Consider the following 21,425-nt stretch of genomic DNA (forward strand, 5'->3'; position numbering starts at 1 on the left):
AAAATAAAACAAAAAAATGTAGATGTACTTCTCATGAAAAGTTTATTTATTTATATTTGGAACCATGGATTGAACCCAGGGCCACTTAATCACTGAGCTACATCCCCAGCCCTTTTTATTTTTTTATTTTGAGACCAGATCTCTCTAAGTTGCTTAGGGCCTTGCTAAACTGCTGAGGCTGGCCTTGAACTTGTGATCCTCCTGCCTCAGCCTCCTGAGTCACTGAGATTACACGTGTATGCCAACGCACCCAGCAAGAAAATTTCATTTTTAAAAAAGAGTAACAACAGACTCTCTAGACAGAGTTGTATGGCTATTAGTATGAAACAAGCAAGACTAAGAAGGGGAACTGAGGAATGGAGGGATGGGTACCTCATTCAGAGAGGGACTCGCCCAGATCCCCACACCCCAAAGATTTGGAGAATGAAATCATTAAACTCAAGCACTCTGCTACTGAGCTACATCTCCAGCTCTTTTTATTTTTTTATTTTGAGACAGGACTTCTCTAAGTTGCTGAGGCTGGCTTTGGGTTTCTGATCCTCCTGCTTCAGCCTCCTGGGAGGCTGGGATTACAGGTGTGTGCCACTGTGCAGAACTTGACTTGTCATCTTTAGAGGCAATGGACACGTGCATTGTTTACCAGAAACATCATCACTTCTTCACTTGGAGGGAAAAAAAAGGAAAAAAGTTACTGTGACATCCAGGCTTAGAACAGATAGTACAAAAGAATGAGGGCATCTGCTTTTCTGTCACCAATTTGTGAAGTGCAAAGAACAGAAGAGATTGGCAGAGACTCAGAAATGCTCAATAAGAAAGATAACACAGGCACATGGTCGCCTTTTCTACACACGTATGCCTTCATTTCAATACAGCGAACATCTGTTGAGTGCCCACTTCATGTTGCTGAGGGGTACACAGAATTCATGGAAAATAAAACATAGCTTCAGCCCTCAGGAGGGGAACATTGAACCCTCTGCTTTGCTTTCCAGGGCTTTGTAGCAATTAAAGCACGCTCTCCTATTGCTTGGAACTAGATCAGTCGATTTGTTTTATTTTGTTTTGGTCACATCACTGTTCTGCCACAAGTTTCTGCAGATATTTGATGAGTGGTAGACTCTATTTCTCCCCTATTTCTAGCCCCTGACTCCTGATTTCCCAGGAGAAGAAACAACAGATTAGCAATATGTTATCCATTGGGACATTATCAGTGACTCACAAGAGCTCACTGATGGGAAAAAACATCTCTTTCATGTGCACGTATGAACATGTAACAAGAAATCTCACCATTATGTACAACTATAATGTACCAATAAAAATGTGGAAAAAGAAGACATCTCTTTCTGTGAGCTGTAAAGTCCTTCTCTGGGTATAAACCATCTTCCCTCCTTTGACATAATTCCATAATGATTTCTATTTTAGCACAATAACACAGCAAGAGTTTTAAATCTATTCCTTTTTTTTACTTTGAAATGATTAGATAATCTACATATGACTAGTTTTTCTGGCTCCGTGACAATGAGCAATATCACTCAAATCAGGTTTGAGTTGCATCCATTACTAGCTAACTTGTCATCCAAAGGAGAAGCTAAGGTCCTCTGGCTTCTGGTACACTAAAATTCCCCAGAATTTTTTTTTTCTTTTCTCAACATCGCTTGGGGATAGAGGAATGCTCCGAGGGGAGACTTTGAATAATCCATCATCTGGATTCATAGGAACAGAGAGAAACAAAACAGAATTTATAAAAATCATTTATTAAAAGGAAGAAAGAAGGAATGAGGTCTGGTTATCTAACTTTCTTCCTTCCTTCCTTTATTTCTCCCTCTTTCCTATTCTTTTCCCTCCAGCAGGAGACATATGTATATAGACCACCCTTCCCCACCTGTGAGCTCCTCAGCTCTGCCCTCCAGGCTGAACTTTCTCTCCAGCTCTAGCCAGGATTTGCTGAGCAAGCTGCCTAGAACAGGGAAAGACTCTGTAAACCAGGAAAAGCAAACCAAAAGTGTTTCTCTTTTAAATTGGGACAAGGTAAAGGAAAATGTCCATTTTTAAAAAGTGTTCTTGGGAACCATTCTTTTATTCAAAAGATTATTATTGTCACATGCACCGCACCCTGTTGGACAAACTGAAGACAGAAAGCTAAAACATACTCATACAAATGACCAAAACATAAGTAGAAAGCTGTATGAACCCTTGAAATTCCGAGGTGAAAGAGATCCCTCTAGGTTAGGAAAAGCAGGGCAGGGGTAACAGAGGAGGTCACTTTTGACTTGAGCCTGTCCACAGCAGAGTGATGGACAGAGGGAATAATGACCAGCCCCTTCACAACTTGGAACTCCATCTCTCTGAGATTTGATATCTCCTTCTATAAAAGGAGGATTTGAGGATCTGGAAGGTTCTTAACCCCCCGCCCCCAACTCATCATACTTCTAGCCTGTGATGTGGACTTTGGTTGAACTTTAGCTGATATTTGCCTGTGTTTTGACCAAGATATTTCTCACCCTTCTTATCTTTCAGTCACTCCTTTTTGTCTTTTTTTTTTGCTTCCTCTCCTTCATCCTCTATGAGTTAATAAGGAGCTACTACAGCTTGTAAGTGTATTTGTCAGCCACTACCATGGTGCTGCTGTATACAAACCCCTCTGTGAGTTGGTGGTACACCACATTCCTTCTCACACGCAGGGATTTCTGGGTAACTAACCCAGCCTGGACTGTGCTGGTGGGTGGGGGGTGGGGGGTGGAGTTGGAGAGGGTTGGGGGGGGCTGAGTGGGGGGCATCACGTCCTCCTCCAATCTTTGTTCATTGGCTGTAGTTTGTCCTTGTTATCACATTTACATAATGTTTTGGATTCTTACCTTTGTCTGCACCTTCTCCCAACATGTTGCTCAAGAGGAAGAAGAAACAGATAAATACTCATTAGATAAATCAACACAAAACCCACATTTTCCAGAATTCTGTTTTATGTTAAAATGAATGTCCTAGAAATAGCTAAAATCAAACCATAAGGAACTGCCGTCTGGACTTTTTTCCACAAGGTTTAAATACATGACATAGTTACGATTCTTCTGTGATAAAAGTCATGATAAAAATTCTAGTAATATCTCATGAAATAAATCGAGTATCTAAAATGTTGGGCTAATTCTAGCATGGAAAGATCACGACCTCTGTACTTTTTAGGAAGAAAATGTTTGCTAAATAAATTATTAATGAAAAAATAAAATCCAGAGGGAACTATTAGCTTCCTTGGGAAGCACTTTCAAGCACTCTCGAAATTCCATAACAGCATTTATTTGCATATGAATGATGAACTAATTAAAAATGATCTTTATCTGTTTGTTAAAATAGGTTCAAAAGGAACTCTCCTTGGAAATGCATGAGAATCAGCTCATATTCCAGGAGAGCTTTAAAATACAAACTCATAGATCTCAAAAAGAACTTCATAAGTCAAACTTTTATTCATTTGAATCTCTCAGATAATTATTCTGAATTAGAGTTTTCACCGTGTTAAGCAATTTTATCCACCTACTGATGACTTTTAACAAAGCGTTTTAAGAAGGATAACAAATGGAGAATTACTTTGGATGTTTTAACCCAGATAAGTCAGCCCAGACAAATCTGGCTACATATTTTGGTACCCAACTGAACCCCCCTACCTGAAAAGAAAGGTTTTGAAAAACACAAAGATAGGAGCAGTCAGGCCTAGTGTCAGACCCCTGGAATCCAAACTATTTGAGGCTGAGGCAAGAGGATCACAAATTCAAGGCCCGCCTTGATAATTTAGCAAGACCCTGTCTCAAAAAAAAAAAAAGTTTTTAAAAAGGTCTGGGGATGTAGCTCAGTGGCAGAGCACTTGTCTACCATGTATGAGAGCTCTGGGTTCAATTACCAACACCAAAAAAAAAAAAAAGAAAGAATTAGCCTTCCAGAAGTGTTTTTTAACTTTTTTTTTAAAAAAATTAGTTGTAGGTAAATATAATATCTTTATTTATTTATTTATTTATATTGTGGTGCTGAGGATTGAACCCAGTGCCTCAAACATGCTAGGTAAGCACTCTTCCACTGAGCCACAACCCTAGCCCCATTTACTTGTATCTTGATATATAATTATATCATTATCTCCTATGGGCTATAGGTGGAATGTTCCTGTTTATTATTCTGGAATGCATTTCTTCTCTGACAGTTCAGTGTAATTCTTGCGAAGCAAATGGATATGACTGTGAAAACGTGTGTGCTTGCTATGCCAAGTAATACATGCTTTTGATCACCATTTTGTAATTCCAGTTTCTGGCAGCAATGGATTTGTTACCCTGCAGTGTTAATTCCCTATGCATTGTAGTGAACAGCATTCTCTACTTATTGCCATACATTTAACTTTATGATGATTTATTGTTTGTGAGCCTATGTTTCTTTCTTTTCTTTTCTTTTCTTTTTTTTTTTAGGTACTAGAGATGGAACACAGATGTTAGGCCAGTGCTGTACCACTGTATATATATCTATCCCCAGCCCTTTTTTTTTTCATTTTTTTATTTTAATTTGTTATGTATGACAGCAGAATGCATTATAATTCCTAGCACACAAATAGAGCACGATTTTTCATATCTGGTTGTACACAAAGTAGAGTCCCACCATTCGTGCCTTCATACATATACTTGGGGTAATGATGTCCATCTCATTCACCATCTTTCCTACCCCCATGCCTCCTCCCTACCCCACCCTCCCCTTTTCCCCTTTACCCTATCTAGAGTTCATCTAATCTTCCCATGCCCCCCTCCCGACCACCACATTATGAATCAGCAGCCTTAAATCAGAGAAAACATTCGCATTTGGTTTTTAGGAACTGGCTAACTTCACTTACCATTATATTCTCCAACTCCATCCATTTACCTGCAAATGCCATGATTTTATTCTCTTTTATTGCTGAATAATATTCCATGGTGTATATATACCACATTTTCTTTATCCATTCATCTACTGAAGGGCATCTAGGTTGGTTCCACAGTTTAGCTATTGTGAATTGTGCTGCTATAAACATTGATGTGGCTGTGTCCCTGTGCTGAGTCAGATTCTCACTAAATTGTCCAGGCTGGCCTTGAACTTGCGATCCTTCTGTTGCAATCTCCTGAATAGCTGGAATTGCCCAGTTCTTTGTTTCTTTATAAATTTTAAAATCAAGTAAATTTTCTTAATTGTCTCTCTCTGTAACAAGTGTTTACTTGTTCTCTTTCTCTCCCTCTCTTCTCTTTTTCTTCCTCCTCCTTCTGTTCCTCTTTCTGTCTCTTTCTCTTTGTTCATTATTAATTATAAATATACATTATAAAATCTTCATCCCTTCACTTTCGCAATCTCCTCTAGTCCCGATCAAAACCCTTAAACTTTTGCAGTTGCCACTTGGCAAAGATGATGTTTATCTGTTTCAGTTCTGTAAGGCAGTGCCAAATATTTCAACTTAGCTCGGCCTTTAGTCAAGCTAATCAAGTCACATATTAAGCCATCCAAATTCACAGCTTGCTCATGAACCAGACAAGTATGGGAAGGGGGAGGAAACTGGAACGGAACACTCTGGGTACTGCATGATCCTTCTCATCCCTCTGTCACCTCTGTAACCAAGAAAATTTTCTTAAGCTCTCAGTTAAATGACCAGTTCTTTTAAACTCTTCTCTTTTACAGTAATTTTCACTATTTAGTAGTGCCTTTTAAATCTCTTTCATCCTATACACTTATTTTTTTCCACCAAAACTTTACTTTCTGTAGATTTATTGCAAAAATCAAAATATTTCCTCCAAAATACACAATTATAACATAGAATCTTTTGATGTCACACACCTAGAGATTATCATCCTTCATTCAGTAAGGAGTATAAAGGACTAGGTTTAGTTTTCCAGTCTCCTACACAGCCATCTTTGAGAATCACCCACTGGTCCAACTGTACTGCTTGTCGGTATATCTGCCCAAATTATAAAAAAAAAAAAAAGAAAAGAAAAAAAAATTCCAAAGAGCATGCCATTATTGTTGCAGATATTCCAAATTGCACTGAACTAAGAGTTTGGACTGTAAACAGGGACTTGGCTAGTCCCTGGGGAAAATGTTCAAGTTTGAAATCTTCTATAGTTGGTCCTGAAACTTACAAGAATGACATTGTATTTTGCAACTAATAAAAACTAGTGGCCCACAATAGTCCTTGTGCTTCCAAGTGTGCTAAAGAGAATTTAGAGAGCTATTTGAGTTGTCTAAACCAATTTTCTATTCACAATCCTTTTTCAAAAAAACGTAGTTCAGCAATGTAGCTTTTATACAAAATTGGATGTGCACATTCCTGAAAAAAATGAGATCCAGAAGTTAGTGATTGACTAATGGATAAGGCTGAACATTGGAACAATGTGGTAAGCTTGCCTCTGTTAACTTTGCTCAGACAGACCTTGGGAACTTGGGTCTTTCTAAAGCTGAAGGTTTTTCTTTTTTTTTTTTTTTACCTTCTTAAGCAAGGTATTTGTCTATGAATGTGAAACACTGAAAATATTGGTTTATGCATGTTTTTTATTTGTGGGACTATTTTTTGCCTTTACATTATCAATATGCAATAAGCACATCCATAGCATTTTTCTGTTTTGCTAAACATAGATTATCACTATTATCTCATTAACCCTCACTGACCCCCTGTGAATATGGCCACACATTTATCTCTCTCTCTCTCTCTCTCTCTCCCTCCCTCCCTTCCTCCCTCCCTCCCTCTTTACTTGGGCTGACCGAATCTAAAAATAAAAAGGTCTGTCCAAGCACTGCCACAACTGGAAATGAAATTACAGCATGTTCTAACATTTATCAATCATTTTGAAGAAAAATATAAAATTTGACTGAATATATGTCATTTCCAGGAAATTTATTTAAGACACAACTTTCTTTAGAGAAGGCCTGTTGGCATTATTACTCGGAAAAAAAATAACTCCGAAGTAAGTATATGTGAAAATTTAAGAACTATAAAGCATGTATTCATTGCTTTCAGTATTATAGAGATCCTGCCTAATAGTTGCTGGAGTACAGAATTGCTTCAGGTCAGGGAAAGAAAGATTATATCTATTTCTAAAACTATTCCATTCCCTCTGGAATATAATATCCCCTTGAAATATACTTGATATTTCAATTACCAATCCTTGTTTCTTTGCCAGAAATATATTTCTGACAATGATGGGTAATGTACTAGGCCTTGCATGATATTATTTTTGGGGGCCTCTGAGTGCAAATATAAGTCTCCTTCATGGGAGTCAATGATGCTTTACAACGATGTTTTTTCCTGGGCCTTTGATATGTCACATTTTAGAATATTTTTCACTATGAGAATATGTGCAAAGGCAAAAGATTTACATTTCTGAACATTGTCTCTCTTGAATATAAATGTGATATTTTGGAGGTAGAACGTTTTAAAGGGAGGATACGTGAACTCTTTAGGGCACCATTTTGTGGTATGGAGATACGTGACTCTGTCTGAACCACCGTATTTCAAGTGCACTGAATACTTGCCGATACTCCTTTGGCTACCGAGCTTTTGTACATTTCTTTAGGACTGAGTGTGCTTTGCCAGAGGTGTTCCTTTGCTCCTGTGTCTGGGCCAGACTTCTGGAATGTGCAGTGCCACACAGAAAGGAGTCACATGTAGGTCAATTTATTAAAACTAGTTTGCTGTTCTTAAAATAGGATGCATGCTTATGGGTAAACAAAAGAAGAAAATAAAAGCACATACCTAAAATCCCATCACCATAAAGAAAACTTCTAACATCAGTGTGGTGAATTTCCTCCAGACGTTTCAATCTATTCTCATTTATTGGATCAATTCCTATATGTAGGATTTTTTAAAAAATCATATTTATGTGTACTGCCTGCCAACAAGTTCTCTAGGAATATTAAACCAATTTACATTTCCACCAACAGGAAATAAAAGTATCCATTTCCTGAAATCATCTCCAACTCTGAATGTTATTAACCTTTTTCATATTTGTCAACTGGACAAAAAAATGACATTTCAATGATATTTTTAATACTATTTGGCTAGTCTTTAATTACGAATAAGACTAAATATCTAATATGTTTATGGGTTGATTGGATAACTTCTTTTTGTAAGCTTTCTGTTTATATTCTTTCGTCATCTTTTGTTTTTTCACCCTTATGTGTAAAATATTTTTTAAAAATTTTAGCTCTTTGTTTTGTAATATGTTGCAAAACATTTTCCCAATTTGTCATGTCCTTTTTCATAGTGTGAGTTGAGGTTTGTTTTTGTTGTTGTTGTTGTTTGTAACACTGAAGTTTAAAGATTCAAAGTTATTGACCTGGTCCTTTTGATTTCCAAATTTTTGTGACACAGTTTTAAAAGGACTACCATACTCCAAAAACATTTTTCTCTCTTTTTTTAAATCTGTCCCACATCTGTTATCCATCTAGAAGGCTTTATGTATAAGGAGTTGATGTTTTTTTTTTTTAAGTTGACAAAAAAATTGTATATATTTATGGTGTACAACATGTTTTTGAAAAATATGTACATTGTGAAATAATCAAGCTGATTAACATGCATTACCTCACACATTTATCATTTTTTGTGGTAAGACCATTTAAAATCTACTCTCAGTAATTTTGAAGTATATAATACCTTGTTAATAACCATCGTCATCACATTGCACAATAAAGCTTTGTTCTTTTTCTTCTTCTTCTTTTTTTTTTTTTTATACCAGGGATTGAACCCAAGGGCACTTAACCATTAAGCCACATCCCCAGCTCTTATTTATTTATTTTTATTTTGAGACAGGGTCTTGCTAAGTTGCTGAGACTGGCTTTGAACTTGAGATCTTCCTGCCTGAGCCTCCCAAGCCACTGGTATTACAGGCATGTGCCATCATATCCGGCTCAACAATAGAACTCTTGAACTTTTTTCTCCTGTCTAGCTAAAATTCTGGACCCTTTTATTAACATTTCTCCAATTTCCAGTTTCTAATTCCCATCATGCTTAGGAATTTAAATCTTGATTGTTTTAATTTTTTTCCCCAAATAACACCTTTTGTCCCAAACACTTACTGAATAATCATAGTTGTTTACTACTTATTTGTAATACAACCTTATCATATAAGTGAATATGTGTGACTATATCCAGCAATGTGATCAAAGCATTGTATTTGGAGTCAGACAAACCTCAATAAAATTCTATCATTCTCTTCCTATGGCCCTTCCTGTTAAGGTTTTAGTACTGAAATCAATGTTTTCTTGTAATCTGTTCTCTAAGTTGTTGTTGTTTTTGTTTTTTGAAAAAATTTTTGGTTGTAGATGGACACAAAAACTTTTTTATTTTTATTTTTTTTTTACATGGTGCTGAGGATTGAACCCAGTGCCTCACATGTGCAAGGCAAGCACTCTACCACTGAATTACCACCCAGCCCCTCTCTAGGTATTTTTAGAAACATATAATCAGATTATTAATTTTGAGTATATAGTTTAAAATCACTGCAGAAATGATCATTTTTAACCTATGCTCCAGCTCTTGATTCCTTAAATTAATATATTAGTGGCATCTTTATTTTATATCTGATTTTAATGGGTGAAGAAAACATCTAATTCTACATTCCTGCGTGTTTTCATTAGAAATGGATACTAAATGTTATTAAATGCATTTATGGCATTTATCAAGATGGTCATATGGTTTTTCTCTTTGACTTATTTATAAAGTGAATTTGTTAATAGTTTACAAAGCTCTAATCTACATTTGCATTTCTGGAATAAATCCCACTTGGTCATACAGTATCAGTCTTTTAATGTGCTTTTGAATTTTTTTCAAGATATTGAAGATTATTTTTGCATTTATAATTTGATTGTAAACAATGTACCTTAACATCAAATTCTTTAGTCCTACCATTTTTGTTTGACTTCAAGTAAAAAATTCATAGTCACTTAATAAAATTGTATGGCCGGGCGCGGTGGTGCCTGCCTGTAACCCCAGCCACTTGGGAGGCTGAGACAGGAGGATCGCAAGTTCAAAGCCAGCCTCAGCAACAGTAAGGCATTAAACAACTCAATGAAACCCTGTCTTTAAATAAAATACAAAATACGGCTTGGGATGGGCTCAGTGGTCGAGTGCCCTTGAGTTTAATCCCCCATAACCAACCCCCACAAAAAAGTTTCATGGGCACTCTGGGTATAGTTAAGTGGTAGAATACTTGCCTTGTATACTTGAGGTCCTGGATTCAATCTCCAGCACCACCAAAAAAAAAAATATATATATATATATATATATATATGTGTGTGTGTGTGTGTGTGTGTGTGTGTTATAAAATGAAAATACTATCACATATAAATTCAACCCTAAACAGTGAAACAGTCTACATGAATTTGCTTAAACAATAATTTAGTCATCCTAAAACTTTGAAGTTATATGTATATACCCTAGAGAATTGAAAGCAAATGTCCATGTGAAAATGTATACACAAATGTTCATAGAATTACTCATAATAACCCCAAACTAGAAACAACCCAAATGTTCATCAGTTGATAACTGGATAAACAAAATATGGTATATCCATGCAACATAATATTATTCAGAAATAAAAAGGACTGAAGTCCTGGTACATGTTACAACATGAATAAAAATCTTGAAAATATTCTACTAAATGAATAAAGACAGCAACAAAAGAGAATATATTGTATGATTCCATTTATATGGAATGTTCATGTGTTAGATTTTCATTGCTGTGACCAAAATACCTTACATGAAGGAAGAAAGACTTATTTTGGCTCATAGTTTCAGAGGTTTCCATCCATGGTCAGCTGGCTCCATTGGGCTAAAGCAGAATATCATAGTGGAAGGTTTAAAATCACCTGCAGAGATGGTGGAGGAAAGCTGTTCAGCTCATGGCAGCTGGGAAGGAGAGCAAGAAAAAGAAAGAGGCCAGGGATAGGATATATTCCCCAAGAGTATGTTCCCAATGACCTACTTATTCCCACCATGCCCCACCTACCTATAGTTTCCACCTCCTCCCAGAAGTCCTTTCAAGACGTTAATCCATCAAATGGATTAATCCACTGATGAGGTTAGAGTGCTCATGATCCAGTTACTTCCCAAAAGTCCCACATCTGGACATTGCTGCATTGGGAGCAAGTCTTTAACAAAAGAGTTTTGGGGGGACATTCCAGATCCAAGCCATAACAGTCCATAATAGACAAATCCATAGAGACAGAAAATAAATTAGTGATTGCTGGGGACAAAGGGGAAATGGACAGTGAGAAGTGACTACCAGTGGGTATAAGGTTTCTTTTGGGGGTGACAAAAATATTCTGAAATTAGAAAATGTTCTGCTAATGGTTGCATAACTCTGTGGCCTATACTAAATGTCATTGAAATACATACTTGTTGAAAAAACAAATTTCAGGCTGAGGATATAGTATGGTGGCAAAGAGCTTGCCTAACATGTGTAAGACTCTGGATCCCATCCTCAGCACTGAAAAAAAAATGAATTTTATTATATGTAAGTTACATTTCAGTAAAAATTGTTATTTTAGAACAATTACATAATTATGTCCGTATTGAGTCACAGATGGGAAATAATTATTTACTCCTTTTTTGGTCCCAATTTCCAAAGGCTAGGAACTGTGAAACCCTCTGTTGAAAACTGAAGTTTTGCTGCAAGAAGAATTTTGAGAAGTCAAAAATCTCTTGACTAATGCAGACAGAAAAATGTATGGGTTTTCTCCTATACTATGTATGCACCAGCAGTAGATAAATATAAGGTAATTCTTGTCAATACAACTTTGCCAACGAAAGCCTTTACATTTTATAAGACATAAACTTAAAACACATTTGCACAAATCCAGCTGATTTTCTGTGTCTTTGGTTCTGGTTCTGAAGGTTAAGGGATAGATGGGTGGGAAGGACCCATAAAGGGCAAAAGAGACAGTGACATGTGTGTCAGAGAAAGATACTCTAATACATGAAGTTTTCTCCAGGTTTTAGACTCTTCTTGGGAAAGATACAATTTCTCTTTTCAGACCCCAGCACCATCCTGAGATAGCTAGTCTTCACCACAATCTCTGAAAGACCACATCATCTCGTGAAAGTCATCAACCAAGTTGTCTTTTTGCTGCTGCTATTGTCTAAAAGATCATGCTGCTTGGGGCCAATCAATCAGAGTCTAGTCCAGGGATCTTTTATGAAAAAGTAATCAAGTCTGTGTTTAATACTTAATTCCCAATTCAGTAGGGTATGTTAACGAAGACTGACTAATTTGGAAATTACAGTACTGTAGGGTGCAGTAGCACTGATTTCAATTCTCACACAGGAAAAATTCTACCGCTGTGCTTGCCCTCACCTGCAATCACTGTGTAGCAGCCTTGTGTCTTTGAGAAACTAGGTTTTGGAAATACCATTTTAAGAGGATTTCTTATCTAGGAGTTGTTATGACAGGGTATATGCCTTAGAGGTCTACTTGGATAAACAATTAACACACAAAATTGTTTTATAAACAACACAGCACAATACTATCACTACTTCCACTACTACTATTCAGAGTGGCAGTAGAATCATAATTACATAGGGCTAGACACATTCTTGTACAATATTTGTGAACTCTATTATTTAAAGATAAAAGAGGCTTAGGGTTTCTAGTAATCCATCAAATGAAGATAACTGGATCATTTATTGTGATGACCAATATCATGGAGGGGTGGAGATGTTATGTTTTTCAAGAATGAAGATGTCATTATTTATTCACCTATTTTATTTATATATTTATATTTTGGTTTTCAGGGCTGGGGATCCAACCCAGGGCTATACTCATGCTAGGTAAGCATTCCACCACAGAGCTACACCTCCAGCCCTATTCACTATTAATGGACATAAATTCTAAGATGCTTTCCTACATTGGCGGTAAATTTGTGCTGACCTATATCACTGTCTTGCCAAGATTTTCTCATCAGGGAAATATTTGTGTGACAGATGAGGCATCTGAAATTTATCTCTCATTAACCAGAAGTAGGTCACCGGGGCTCCTCTACATGGAGGATATTGTCTACGAAGGTCAGGGTTGTGTTTCGGGTTGGGCCAGCCACCCAACAATGTCAGCTCCCCCGTCCCTTCCCTCATGCTTTCCTAGCCTCAAACTTGGCGACGTCTTATGATAGGGAGAAGAATAGAGATGGTTTGAGGCATATATGAAAGGAAAAGAGCTTATTTTACTAAAAACCTAATAATCAGATTATACTTACGAAAGTTTGATAGTTCGAAAAACAAAAATGAAATAATTTACACTGTTTGATTTTAAGACAGTAAAATGCTAGAGTAATAAAAAAATAGTGGTATTAATGAGGAGAGACATATAGATACAGACTAATGAAACAGAACAGAAAGTATAAAATAGATTCATATGTATATGTATATGATTGAGTGATTATCAAGATGACAATATCATTTAATTGAGGAAAGATGGTCTTTTTAAACAAATGGTACCAGAGTAGTTGGATTTCCATAGGGGGAAAAATGAACTATATCTGTCGTTTGGATCTTATAAGTCCTCCAGAGACCCATGTATTGAAGGCTTGTCCTAAACAAAGCATTACTAAGAGGTGGTAGAAACTTCCAATCATTGGAGGGGGCGTTGGGGAGGTCGGAGAATGTCCTTGAGGTGAACAGTGGAAGCCCAGCCCCTTTTCCTCTCTCTTTCTCACATCCTGATCATGAAGTGAGTGGTTTTGTTCCATAACATGCTCCTGCCACAGGCACCCACCACAGGCCCAAGGCAACAGGGCCAACTGATTACGGACTGAAACCTCTAAAACTGTGAGCCAAAATAAATTTTTTATTTTTATAAGTTGATTATCTCCGGTATTTTTATAGTGAACAAAAACTGACTAACACACCATACACACCATATACAAATTTAGCTTAATATGAAAACTAAAACTTTTAGAAGAGAATAGAGAATACCTTTGTGATCTTGGACTAGGCAAGGATTTCTTAGAGTACACACAAACAACAGACAATTAAAGAAACAAATTATTAAATCAGACTCCATCAAAACTTAAAATTTTTGATCTTTGAGAAAATAAAAAGGGAAGACACAGAAACTTTGAATTTCCTTTCTTTTTTAATATTTTTTTTAGTTGTTGATGAACCTTTATTGTATTCATTTATTTATATGCAGTGCTGAGAATTGAACCTAGTGCCTCGCACATGCTAGGCAAGTGCTTTACCACTGAGCCACAACCCCAGCCCCCTGGATTTCCTTTCTTTTTTTTTTAATTTTTTTTAATATTTAATTATTTATTTATTTGGTGGACACAACATCTTTGTTTGTATGTGGTGCTGAGGATCGAACCCGGGCCGCACGCATACCAGGCGAGCGCTCTACCACTTGAGCCACATCCCCAGCCCCTGGATTTCCTTTCTTGATGGTGACCTGAGGATATCATGGCAGATGATAGACAGGGTATCAATGAAATGATGGCCAACTGCTTAGACCATCCCAAACATGACCTATTTTTGATGCCTTGGTGGTATTCCTGTTCAACCACAAAAATAGTTATGAAGTCTATGACCAGGCACATGATGCACAGAGAACAAAATAAGCTGAAAGTGAACAGGCAATTGACTGGCATGAAGAGAGGAATGTGCATGACTCATTTTATGGGACTCAGTCTTGATTCCAAAACCAAATGATGATGAGTCAAGGGGCAAAAAGATTATAGGCCATTTTATTTATGAATCTAAATAAAATATAAGCTATCTAAATCCAAGTGTGTATTTAATAATTAATTTGCCATGATCAAGCTGGAGTTATCTTGTGAATGTACGAATAATTTAACATCAGAAAAAAAAAAGAGCAATTTGCCACATTCGTAGATTGAAGGAGAAATATTATACAATTATCTAAATCAATGCACAAAAATGCATTTGATAACGTTCGACATCTGTTTATGTTTTAAATAATTAGTAACTAAGAAGAGCTGACAGGCTGGGGATGTAGCTTAGTGGTAGAGCACTTGCCTATCATGTGTGAGGCCCTGGGTTCAGTGTCCTGTATTAGTTTAAAAAAAGGAAGAAAGAAGGCCTGACAACTTCCTCAAGGGTTATATACCCACTAACAGCAACACTTAATGGATGCATTGCCTTTAAGCTCAAGAACTAGAAAAAAAATGCCTTCTGTTTCCATTTAACATAGTCCTGCTCCTTCACATGTTGAAGTATAACATTAGAAAAGCACGCTGAGGCAGGCATATAAAGCAGGGTTTATTTTATAAGGGAAAACATAGACTTCTCCCAGGAGGGAGAAGGAGGCCATAGCTGGTATCCTGGTATCCCAAGGAGGAGAGTCTACTGTCTTTTTTATATGTCCAAGGCTTCCTTTCTTCTCATGTTCTCTTCCCCTTACCTCTCTCCTTCCTGCGTAAGAGACTAGGCCCAGGAGATGCTTGGTGGGATGGTCCAAAGGTGAGAAGCAGATGGGCTAGAGGGGCAAGATGGAGTGATTTGGGCCGGAAAGGGGCATAATTAACAACTCCCTGTAGGGAGAGGCAATCCCTGGAACAGGTTACATTAGCAACAGGTTGGATCAGGGGCAGGTTATTTTCATAAGGGTGGAAGAAGGGCTCTGAAGGGATTTTAATCCCTCAGGGGACAGCCTCCAACTTCCTGGACTCACTCAAATTAGCCTCCTTGATGGGACCTAACTTGATTTACCTATCTGTATTGACTGCCTGTCTAATTGTGGCTTCACTAGCAGGCCTGGACAAAGCTAATAGAAACAAAAAAGAGTAAGATGTTGGAAGAGACAAAACTGTCGTTATTGCAAATAGTGTGGATTTACACTTGGAAAAATAAAAAAAATCAATATAAAAATTATTAGAATGAGTAAAATTGATGTAGCATGGTTACTGGATGTATGATTAATTTTAAAAATCAAAATTATTTCTCCATATCAAAAAATAATCAGAAAATATTACAAAATTTAAGATATTATTTGCAATTATAACAAATACATAAGGTGTTTGAGATTAATTTAACAAACAGCACACAAGTCTTCCATGGAGCATACTTTTAGACTCTAATACTGGGGACAGAAGATAATTGGAATAAATGAAAATAAATTCTATGTGCTTGGATAGGACAATGTGATTTTTTTTTTAGTTGTAGAAGGACACAATACCTTTATTTTATTTATTTGTTTATTTTTGGGGGGTGCTGAGGAGCAAACCCAGTGCTTCACACATGCTAGGGAAGCACTCTACCAATGAGCTACAACTGCAGCTCCACAGGACAATGTAATTTTAAATAAATAAAAATTTCCCCTAAATAAACCTATGTTTAAGGCAACTCCAACTAAAATAACAGATTTTTTTTTAGAAACTTAGTAAGTTTATGCTAATGTTCACATGAAAGCATATATATCCAATAGACTATAGAATATCATACTGCAGTTATTATGGTTTGGATATGAGATGTCCAAAAAAACTCATGCAGTAGACAATGCAGGAATGTTCAGAGATAAAAATGATCAGATTATGAAAGACATAATCTAATCATGCCACTTGATGGATTGGTGATTTGAATATATTATTGGGTGTTAATTGTAGGAAGAGAGGCATGGCTGTAGGGTGTGCCCTTGAGGATTATATTTTATCCTGGTTCCTCACTTGCAGCCATGGGCTGAGTAGCTTTCCTTCCTGGTTCTCTTCTGCCATGATATTCTGCCTCACTTGCAGCCCAGAGCTGTGCAATCCCTTGACCATGAACTGAACCTCTGAAACTGTGAACCCAAAATTAAACTCTCCTCCACTAAGTTATTCTTGTCAAGTATTTTGGTCACAGAGAGGAACAACTGACTAACAGCAATGAAAAATTACAGACATTAAACAAAATGGATTACTTCAAAAATAAAATGTTGAGGGCTGGGGATGTAGCTCAGTAGCAGAACACTTACCTGGCAAATGTGAGGTTCTGGATTTGATCCCTAGCAGCACAAAAAATAAACAAATAAATAAATAAACAAACAATAAATTATGTTGAGCTCATTCGTATAATGGTATAATTCCATCTATATGAAGTTTAAAATAGTAACCAAACCAAACCAAACTAATAACCTTGGCCCTTTGTGGGACAAAGAGGAGGTTATATTTGGGAAAGAATGCTGGAGTATCAATAATATATACAGTTGGGTTTTTTTTAAATAATAATTTGTGAAACTGTATTTTTGTTTTGTGTGTATATTACATCTTAAAATGCAAATTTTGGTCTCAGGTGAGGGGCTGTGGGCGCGGAGAGCGGGTGGCCGAGGCTTGGCGGGTGGGAGGGTCCCTCCTGGAGGGTTTGTGGAGTGAGCCGGCCGCACAGGGGCGGTTGTGATCGCGTCCCCTCCGGTGGGCGGGAGGGAATGGAGGACCGTGGGTAGTTGTCGCGGAGGTGTTCTGGGTGCTCGGAGGCCCTCGTAGGAGACAGTGACCCAGGAGTCGTCGAGCTCGGGAAGCTTGGGGGTGTGGAGAGGAGAAGCCCGTCCTCAACCAACGCCCAGCGCTGGGCGGCTCCGATGCTGGGCTGCAGAAGTTCTCTGTATGGTGGGTGGGTTGCGGGTGGTCTTTTTCCTCGGCCCGTCGTCGTGCACGCGAGGAGGTGAAAGGGGAGCGGCCTCCGGGCATCTCTTCAGCTCCCTTGTGACCTTCCCTGTAGGGGTGCCCTGCAATCCTGTAGGAATAGGAGACGCTGGCAGAGCCTTGCGTTCAGGACAGCAATGATGATACTGAAGATGTTTCATTGTTTGATGCAGAAGAAGAGACAACTAATAGACCAAGAAAATCCAAAATCCGTCATCCAGTGGCATCATTTTTCCATTTGTTCTTCCGAGTCAGTGCCATTATAGTCTATCTTCTCTGTGAATTGCTCAGCAGCAGTTTTATTGCCTGTATGGTGACAATTATCTTATTGTTGTCATGTGACTTTTGGGCAGTGAAGAATGTCACAGGTAGACTGATGGTAGGCCTTCGGTGGTGGAATCATATTGATGAGGATGGAAAGAGTCATTGGGTGTTTGAGTCCAGGAAGGCATCTCCTCAGGAGAATAAAACTGTTTCAGAAGCTGAATCAAGAATCTTTTGGTTAGGACTAATTGCCTGTCCAGTACTGTGGGTGATATTTGCCTTTAGTGCTCTCTTCTCCTTCAGAGTAAAATGGTTGGCTGTGGTTATCATGGGTGTGGTACTACAGGGTGCCAACCTGTATGGTTACATCAGGTGCAAAGTGGGCAGCCGGAAGAATTTAACCAGCATGGCTACCTCGTATCTCGGAAAGCAGTTTTTAAAACAAAACACCGGAAATGAACAGACTTCTTGAATAGAGAGAAAATTATGTTTTCTGTGATATTGGGGACTGGCCGAAGAGATTCTTGATTATGAACTGTTTAGACCTCAGTCCGGTTGCAAAGAGGAGCATTGGGTTTTTTTGTTTGTTTTCACTTACAAAGTTACTATGAAAACTGTTTTCCTTTTTTAAAGAAAGTTTTTGTTTTTATTTTTTTTTCTAATAGTTGAGGCTGGGAAATATGATATCATTAAGAACATTGTCAGAATTTATTTTATGGTGTACATATGTATGCATATAGTAATGTATCCGTATATCCCAAATTAATGTGTTAGTTTACATATGTTACAGAGATATTTGTATTTTGATCCATAGAAAATAGAATGTTCTTAGTCAAAGGTGTCTAAGTTATTTTCGGAAATAAGTTGATTCCATGATTAAGAGTAAACACTTGGCTTGTGTATGAGTTAAAATGTAGAAAAGATTGTTAATTTTAAAAATATACTTCATGCTGAAATTGCTTACCTTAGACATGCACAAGTGAAAACAAAATTCAGGCTGGTAGTATTAACTAGTTTCTAAAATTTCTTTTATTTTTTTACTTAAGGCCTAAATAATAAAAGGAATCTTTATAGTTTATGTTTAAGGGATACCCAAGGGATTGCTGCTGTTCTATTTATTTTGTGGAAAGGATGGTCAGATTTTATTTTGGAACTTCCTGGAAACTCTTCAGTGGTCTCTGGACTAATAAAATCTTTTAGTACTAAATGAATATTGTTCTTATGTCTTAGTAAGAATAATCATTTAAATACTTGGCATAATAAATGCCTAAAGACATTATATGAATCTATTTTTTCTTGCTATAATGGGGATATTGTAAATCATACATTTGTATTAATAATATTTCTTAAACAAGGCAATATATTTAACTGTAAAGTAAACCAATCTGCAAATTATTGTAGGCAGTTGTAAATTCTGTTGTAGGTACTAGAAACTTTGTTGGAGTCTTTTAATCAGCAGATTATGTAGTGAGTGTATTTGTACATTGTTAAAATATTTTTAAAGATATTTTGTTTTAGTTGAATAAATGTGTGTTGGAGTGATAGCTTGGAAGGTGCACAACTTTATATTTGTATAAAACTATTGTTTACAAAGCAAAAAAAATAAAATAAAATAAAATGCAAATTTTATTTTTTGGCAATTTTCCAATAAATCCATTTTTTAAAGTTTTAATTTTGATAAAAGAGAATAAAATGGACCATTTTCCATACCAGATAACATGACATAGTACAGAGCTATAGTAGCTTTTAACATTAAGGAAGGAGAGAGACTGCTTATAAATAGTGGAGAAATGCTACCCCAAATGGAGAATTATAAAACTGATGCACAGGTAAATGTGGACTCCAGGTGGACTGAAGACCTAACTGGAAAAGATAAAAACCATAAGGTTGTAAAAGAAAATCTAAATAAAAGTGGGGAAAGATTTATTCAAACTTTAAAAGCACTAATGAGGCAAAGTATTGATAAATTTGTTTACAAAACAATAAGGATTTCTACTTTAAAAAAAAATAACACAATGGAACCCATTAATGGACCCAAAAAAGATGAGGAGAAGATAACGTCAATACTAAGTCCAACAAGGAATTAGCCTAGAGTCTTCAAGGAGCACCTGCAAATGAAGAGGAGGATGAAGGACTCCCAGGAGGTGTGTCATCCCAGCTACTTGGGAAATTGATGATGGCTTGAGCCCAGGAGTTCAAGGCCAACTTGAGTAGCATAGCTGGACCCTGTCTCTAACAATAGAAGGAAGAAAGAAATCCTAGTAGAACCATGGGCAAAAATTTGAATAGCCAATTTACAACACGGAAACCTAAAAGGCTAACAAATGTATAAAGAGCTGTTTGAATTTGTTAATAATAAACCCCTTCAGCCCACACTTGAATCTAATGGTACACGCTAATGATAAGAAGTACAGTAGGAACCCTAGTTAGGCTGCTCACCAGAAAGATCAAATGATTAGAGAACTGGAACTTTCTTTCACTTCCGGGGAGTGGAAGGGATGCTAGAGAATAAACTCTATAAAAATTGATTAAGGAGAGTTGGAGAACTTCCGGGTTCATGGAGATATTAAGGTACTGGGAGTCTAGTGGGTCCCAAGGGGACAAAACATTCCATATCCCTCCTCCACGTGTCTGCCCTATGTATCTCTTCCATTTATTTGTTCCTAGTTGTATTCTTTATAATAAGCCAGTAGACATCAGTAAAGTATTTTCCTGAGTTCTGTGAGCTATTCTAGCACACTATCAACCTGTGGATGGTTGTGGGAATCCCTCATTTATGGCTAGTTAGGCAGAAATATAAGATCCAGATCTTGCTACTGGTATCTAAAGTGAGGCAGTCTTGTAGTACTGAGACCTTGAACTTGTGGAACCTGATGAGAATTCCAGGTGGAGTCAGAATGGAATTAAATTGTTGGACTTCCAATTGGTGTGGAGGATCTCAGACCTACTTATTCATATTATGTAATATTCTTTAGCAGCTTAATAATTGAATGGAAAATGAATTGGAAGGATATGTAACAGAAATACAATAAAAAACCCACAAATGGACCCATATAAGTATATTCAACTGATCCTTGACAAAGGAACAGAGGCAATATGATGGAGTGTAATGGTTAATTTGAATTGTCAACTTGATTAGATTAAGAGATGGCACAGATTAAGAAGATTATGGATGGTCAGTGGTGGTGTGTCTAGGAATGATTGACATGTGGGATAGCCAACTGAAATGGAGACCCTCCCTAAGCATAGGCAGCACTGACCAGTAGAATGATGGCTTGGATAGAATAAAAGTTGGAAGAACAAGGAAGCAGCAGCAGATGCAAACTTTATTCTTCTTGAAGGGGGTTCTTGATTGCTGTGGCGATAGTCTGAGGACTCTCACTTATTCACTCTTTCAAAGTGGACTCTGCTAGTGATTCTCAGAAGTCATTGGTGTCAGACTAGGGTAGCACCATTGTTCCCTCTTTTTTCTAAGGCTTCAGCCTCTTGGACTGCACAGCTACTGGTTTTTCCAGCTCTCCAGCCTGCAGATGGCCACTGTGGACTATCCAGCTTCT

At 37.2% G+C, this 21,425-nt stretch overlaps 1 protein-coding gene and 1 long non-coding RNA gene across 2 annotated transcripts; one reads left to right on the forward strand and one right to left on the reverse strand.

The window, feature by feature from the left end:
- Positions 1 to 454: 454 nt before the first annotated feature.
- LOC124094830 (uncharacterized) lies at positions 455 to 5,408 on the reverse strand. Its single transcript, XR_006852342.2, has 3 exons — positions 4,853 to 5,408; positions 2,853 to 2,881; positions 455 to 662 (listed from the first exon to the last, which is right to left on the reverse strand). It is a non-coding gene; the product is annotated as an uncharacterized LOC124094830 (long non-coding RNA).
- An 11,987-nt stretch (positions 5,409 to 17,395) lies between these two features.
- Positions 17,396 to 19,147, forward strand: LOC124094777 (Golgi apparatus membrane protein TVP23 homolog B-like). Its single transcript, XM_058580380.1, has 2 exons — positions 17,396 to 17,568; positions 17,681 to 19,147. The coding sequence occupies exon 2, from the start codon at positions 17,915 to 17,917 to the stop codon at positions 18,338 to 18,340; it is 426 nt and encodes a 141-aa protein (XP_058436363.1). The 5' UTR covers positions 17,396 to 17,568; positions 17,681 to 17,914; the 3' UTR covers positions 18,341 to 19,147.
- Positions 19,148 to 21,425: the final 2,278 nt, after the last annotated feature.

Source organism: Marmota monax, unplaced genomic scaffold (genome assembly GCF_021218885.2).
Source record: "Marmota monax isolate L192 unplaced genomic scaffold, Marmota_monax_Labrador192_F-V1.1 WCK01_AAM20220418_F8-fsc00040, whole genome shotgun sequence".
NCBI classification, from domain to species: Eukaryota; Metazoa; Chordata; class Mammalia; order Rodentia; family Sciuridae; genus Marmota; species Marmota monax.